Source organism: Canis lupus, chromosome 28 (assembly GCF_011100685.1).
Source record: "Canis lupus familiaris isolate Mischka breed German Shepherd chromosome 28, alternate assembly UU_Cfam_GSD_1.0, whole genome shotgun sequence".
NCBI classification, from domain to species: domain Eukaryota; kingdom Metazoa; phylum Chordata; class Mammalia; order Carnivora; family Canidae; genus Canis; species Canis lupus.
In genome coordinates this window covers 1453017-1459382 of record NC_049249.1, presented here as the reverse complement: position 1 = coordinate 1459382, position 6366 = coordinate 1453017, and the positions used below count along the sequence as shown (strand labels likewise).

At 49.2% G+C, this 6366-nt stretch overlaps 1 protein-coding gene across 1 annotated transcript in view; it reads left to right on the top strand.

The window, feature by feature from the left end:
- The first annotated feature begins 1475 nt into the window (after positions 1–1475).
- DRGX (dorsal root ganglia homeobox) overlaps positions 1476–6366 on the top strand; it is a 32311-nt gene continuing 27420 nt past the window's right edge. The window contains exons 1-2 of the mRNA XM_038577937.1: positions 1476–1509; positions 5829–5926. Of these exons, the coding sequence (XP_038433865.1) occupies positions 1476–1509; positions 5829–5926 (132 nt within the window). The remainder of the gene's footprint in view (positions 1510–5828; positions 5927–6366) is intronic.

Sequence of the window (6366 nt, the reverse complement as noted above, 5' to 3'; positions counted from 1 at the left end):
AATTAATTACATGCATTTAATAACCAAAATATCATTATATTCCCCCTTTAATATCATAAAGGCTTTCCGCCAGGGAAGCACTTAATAGTGCAGGGGGCCGTAACGGGCTATTATCCTGGTGTAATGCTATTACAGAACCAATTATGCACCATTAGACTTGCTTTTTTTGCAGTTTATGTGATTTGATCCAATCCCGCGCCCCTGACTTGAAAATTTCAGCCCGGTACTTTAGAGTTTAATTTTCACCCAGGCAGAGGGAAGGGCGGTCTCTCTCCGCTGAGTGTCTGCCTCGGATGCATTTTAAAAGTAATTGCGAAGGGTCCCACCGCATATCATTTGCATCAAGAAGCGAACATAAATTCAGGGACCCCTTGCTGAGAACAAAATCAAACTTTCCTTTTTGTACAGTCGCTTGGAAAGGAAAGCCGTGTGCAAAGAGTCCCCCCAAAAACCCATCCCGCAGCTACAATTAGCAGCGCTTTGTCAATTCGCAGCCCGGGAGTCGCCAGGCCTCTGACAAGGGCGAGCCCAAATCCAAGCTTTCACGGAGAAAGGTTTGAGTCAGAGGAGACTGGGGGTGGGTGTGGGTGGAGTGTTCAGAAAATGCCTTTTGGGGGTGGTGGTGGTAGTGGTGATTGTTTCTATCCTCTTTTAAAAGAAGAAAAACATTTCCGATGTTTGCTGAGAAATGATGGATTTTTTTTTTTTAACACCACGTGGGCCATTTGTAAGGCCCAATAGACCTATCCAAGTTACTCGCTGTAGACAGCGCTGGAAATAATCAGATTAAGGCCAATTATGCGTGAGATTATAAAGGCGAGTGCTGAGCGGCGGCGCGCGCTGTAGACAGACAGCAAGACATCTGGCCACTTCCCGAGTCACTTTCTGGGCCTGCGGGCGCCAGCCGCGCAGAGCCCCGCCCGCTTCCCGCCGAGCCTGGCGTGCGGACCAGGGGCGGTCACGCTGCAGCCCTACCTCGTCCGCCGCCGCCGAGGTACGCGCGCCTCCCGACCCACTCACCCGGCCCCGCGCGGCCGGCCGCGGGGCTCCGCTGCTTGCCCGGCCCGGGCTGCCGCTCGCGCAGATGGCCTGGAGCGCTCGCTGGTCCTGGCTGCGGTGGCCGGGGCGCAGGGCTTGCGGCGGGGACCCCGGAGAGCCGGTGGCCGGATTGCCTGGGTTTGGCGTTGGGGCCCGCGCGGTGGACCCGACCCGAAGGGCTGTCCCACAGGGGACCGGGCTTGCGATGGCGCTGCCATGTCCCCGCCAGTCCCCACAGTGGGCTGAGGGAGGGGGTGGCTTCCAGGAGGAGGGCCCAGTGCGCCCCAGGACCGGTCCCGCGCGTGCAGAGGGAGACTTAGCCTTATCGTTGTTTGCTTTGCAGCCAGGCCGGAGCTTCGCGCGCCGTGTTTGTCCAGCGGTCACCCTCCCGGTCACCCTTCCCAGGCCCCGCCGCCCAGCGGATCCGGCCGTCGGCGATGTTTTACTTCCACTGTCCGCCACAGCTAGACGGTGAGTAAGCGCGGTGCCTGGGGCCGCTCGGAACGCACTCGCTGGCCAGGAAGCTCCCGAGCGGCAGCGTGGCCGGTGCGTGGTTGGGTTCCCGCTCCGCGTGGGTTGCAACGGCCGGGCGGTGGGTACGGGAGCCCCCGGCCTCCCCCCTACACCCCGCTCCAGCCGTCCGCCTTCTCCCCACCTGCCTCCCACCTCCCTCGCGGCCTGGGCGGGTTGGCCCCGGGGCTATTCGCTCAGCAGGGACCTGCCGGTCCTCCCAGCACAGATGCTGGTGTCACGCCTCTAATGGGGTCTCCTCCGCCCTGGGGGCCGCATCAATCTTTCACGGTGTTTTGCAAACATCCCGAAAAGCCAAGGTGGACTGGGGAGTTGGCCCTCATCACCCTGATCCCAACCGTGACCATGAAGGACCCTTGGCTAGGCTGCTCTCATTTGGAGCACAGGGCAGTACTGCTCAGGGAAGCTTTAAGGTCTGTTGCCGGCCACGATGGCTGTCTGGAACTAGGTGACCCTACCTACCACCACCCCATGTGCCCTGGCATGGTTTCTTCCCTGTGTCTCACTGGGTTTCTTGACCCCAGATGCCAACCACTCCCTACTCCCCGGGGCAGCCATGGCCAAGAGTTTGAGACTTTGAGGGCCTTAGAAGAAATTTTGCCTCAGGATCCCTTATGTGGTTTGGATTGTGCACTAGATTGTTAGGTGGGAGTAAGTTTGTTTGAAGGGGACAGCTTGGCTTTCTGGTGCCCACACACAGGGCCTGGGGGACCCCCTGGGTGGACATCAAACAAATGCAAAGCCACACATTCTGAACTTTTAACAGCATCTTCCTCAGAGCAGGAGTCTTAATCTTGCGATACGAGAACTTTAATAACTGGGAGCAATACCAGGACTTGGCTTTGACAACCTACCTACTCCTTTAATTTATTTGTGGGATGGGAGAGTTTTGGAGGCCAGGAAATGGAGGGAGGAATGGGGGAGAGGCATAGGGGGAGGGCAAAGGTGGTGAGGCACCTGGGGATCGGACACATCAGAACAAGCTCGTCTGCCTTGTCTCCAATTACCTGGAGCAGTAGCTAAGCCTTAGCTGGCTGGCAAGCACAGGGATTTCAGGCAGTTTGTTTTTGGCTTAACCATGGAAGCTTTTAAGAATTCAGTAGAATTTTCTAAAGGAGCTAAGGATCAGTGCCTAAACCCTGTTAGCTCCATCAACATTCCTAAAAAGGGAAGACCAGACACTTGCCTGCATTTCACCTCCTTTAATCTCCAAGGATTTGTGCTGCCCTGTTTTATGAGGAAGTTGAAAGGCACAGCCCCTGACACTGTACACCAGGCCTGGAGGGAGATCTTTTGCATGTGTGGAGGACATGCCTTCTCTGCCTTCTGAACCTGGGGTTTGGACTGATTGGTATGACATGGCCCACTCTTGAGGTTAAAGAGTGGAAGGTCAAGATTTGGGTATTTAACAGGAGGTGGGCTGCTTGGGTAACTTAGAGGAAAGCTCTGTCTGCAGAATGGGTTGCAGAAGTCACTTAGGGGGAGTCCTGGCCTGGCCTATCATGGTCCTGGGGCACTAAGCTGTTGGCCACTCATCTTTCCTTCCCACACCCTAGGCACATCCCACATTCATGCTGATTTTGAGTGCTATGACTAGAAGAAAAGGAGATGTGTCTTATGCACCTTTTTATTCCTTTGCAGATGTGTTTCTGAGCCAGTTTTGCAGAAAGGGTGTTTTATGTTAGTGTAGTATTGCGGGGGAATAGGTGATCTGCTGCATATGGGAAGGCTGAAAACAGACTTTTGGAATATGACATCTCTTTCAGCCTATGAGTTTTTTAATTTTTCATTTTTATTAATCTAGAGAGGCATAAAGAAGAAAGCAAAGCATGGCTCATCATCTCATTTCTCAGATAATTTTACTAATATTGAACTAAAAAGTACTGCGTATACCTGCTTAGGAAATTCAAATAGAAACCTACACATTGAAAAGTGAAATCCTCCTTCTTCACCACCTCTTTTGTTGGTGTCTTGTGATTCCCTCAAGAAAAACACTTTTTTTTTCCCTATATGTTATGCCTCATTTACATTGAGATCATACTGCCACATCCCTTGGGATTTTTTTTTTAACTTTGCAACATATATTTTGAGGATTATTCCATGTCAATATATACAGATCTATGGATTTCTTTTAAACAGCTGTGTAATATTCCATTATACGTTGTACTGATGGGGACTTTGGCTGTTTCCAGTTGTTTGTTGTTGTTTTTTTTTTTTTCCTATGGTCATGTTGCCAGGAATGTTATTCTTTTTCTCATTTGGCACACTTTAATGTATTCCTGGATTAAATATGTGTATCTGTACTGAAATTTTTTATGAATATTGTCAAATTACCCCCTAACCCCTAATAAGGCTACACCAATTAATGCTCCTACAAATGGTTAATGAACATGCACATTTTATTACACTCTTAACTGTACTGGTATCATTATACACTTTTTTTTTTTTTTTTGGTCAAAATGGTGAAAATAGCAGTTTATGGTTCTGTTTTGTTTAATTACTGGCAGGGTGTAACATTTTCATATTATCAACATTTCTACTTCCTTTTAAGTAAAAAGCCTCCTCATGTTTTCCTCTTTTCTTATTAATTTGATGGTCCACTCAGTCTTTTTTAGGGTTCAATTTGACACACAATGTTTCACTTGCAGAAATTACGTGCATACGTTGTGGAGCAATTGCAAGCCAGCAAGTATAAGTTAGAAGGCTGAGGCAGATCATGTTTGGAGCATCTCAGAGTCTGCATTCCATCCTCACCAATCAAAGGGAGATGATTTGATTTCCTGCAAAATAATGTAAATAAGACTGCTTTGAGGCTGTCCCTTTGAAGTTTCCAATGAGCTGGAGAGAAATCTTTGTAACTAGGGCTTTGAGGAAGAGTGCAATTTGGACAAGATGACGGAAGGGAAGGCTTCAGGAGAGACTGGTATCGTGGCAAAGGATGTAGCACTGGAGAGCAGAATAATAAGTAGGAGGGACCCCCGTTAGTAGACTGAATTTTAAAAAGTCCAGAGGATCTTGCTTCTTTGGGACTGAGGTCTTTCTGAGGGAGATTGCCTGTGTGGCTTACTGGCTTCTAATGCCAAACATGCAGTGCTTCTGAGACCAGAGCCCACAGCAGGTACAGCATTCACTGGCAATTGGGCACTCACTCGTTTGTTTTTCTAAGAAGCCATTGTAGACTGTTGAGTAAATGGTGCATATTTGGAAAAAAAAATCTGGATGCACATTTGGGGCAAAACTCTGCTCTGGCTTTTATATGAGTTTTGGGGACTGCTGAGGAGGACAGTGGAAAGAACACCTTTCTTTTTAGGGAAGGGAGAGCAATGGGCCCTTTATGAGCCTGGCCAGAGGGTGGGGTGCTCTTTGAGAGTGGCTCTGCTTAAGTCTGCTTGGAATTCAGGACGCTAGCTATTAGTGCAGACCTCTTATTAATGGACATCTATATAACAGATCCACTATGGTGCTGATGAGCTGTGACCAACAGTAATTAATATTCATTTATAAACTTCTTACCTCGTTGTGTCCTAAAGTTCTGGGAGAAATGTGCAGTGAAAGCTCTTAATGTTTTTTCTCCTCTCCCACCCCCAGCAGCCTTGTTGTTTATAAGAAACAAGGGAAAGTAAACTAACAGGTGAGCACATGGGAAGTGTGGAGGCTTCCATGAAAGAATCTGAGGTAGGGGATGAGATCAAAGCACATTGGATGCACGTACAGCTGGAAACCAAAGGGCAGGTGAAGGCTCTGCCTCAAGCCAGTGATGCTTCCCAGAGTAGAGTCCAAAATTTCACAAGAAGCCGATTTGACCTTTTTGGGGGAGGAAGGTCTTCACCTGCCCTATGAAATAAACAGAGTTGATGGGGCAGCCTGGGTGGCTCAGCGGTTTAGTGCCACCTTCGGCCCAGGTCGTGGTCCTGGAGACCCGGGATAGAGTCCCACGTTGGGCTCCCTGCATGGAGCCTGCTTCTCCCTCTGCCTGTGTCTCTAGCTCTCTCTCTCTCTCTCTCTCTGTGTCCCTCATGAATAAATAAATGAAATTAAAAAAAAAATAAACAAGAGTTGGGCCTAAAATCAAAGGTTATTGGGTGAGAGAGAGCATGAGAAAGTGGAAAAGAAGGGACCCCCACGAGATCAGCAGAGAAAGATGCCATTGGAGAGACAGGACTCTACCTGGAGTTATCTCCAAACAAGCACGTTTATCTGGGGTCGCTGTGAAGACAGGGAGGCCCTCTGCTCAGGCTGACTCAGTTTGCTCCCAGTAGGTACTGCACCCTTTGGCAATCACTCTCCAGGAGACTTCGACGATGGCTTTCTGCGCAGGAAGCAGCGCCGGAACCGGACCACATTTACTCTACAGCAGGTGAGGATGGCCCTCCCTTTCTGAGAGTTAGCTACTTCCTGCCTCCCAAAATATCAGAGTTGGAGCAGCTCTTGTTTGTCTTTTAAAATAAAGCCAACTATGGAAACTGGATCTTTCTGTTTTCTTGAACACTTTATGTGTCAAGAAATCCATTTGAGGAGAGGGCAGATGGACCTTATGATCCCAGCTAGGAAGTGAAACGGCGATAGTGATCACTTGCATTTGCCTTAGGTTGGTAGTTGGGGAAACACTTCCACATCAGAAATGTCATTTGAACCTTGAGAAATGCGGGTAGATAGATAGATGGGAAGACTGGGGCCCAAAAAACTGACTGATTTTTGGAAGGTATCGCCGTCCATAAATGGAAGGGCTACAAGTGAGACTCTCATTCTCTGTTTTCTGGACCTGGGCTCTCTCCCTTAGATCTGTGCAAACTGGAG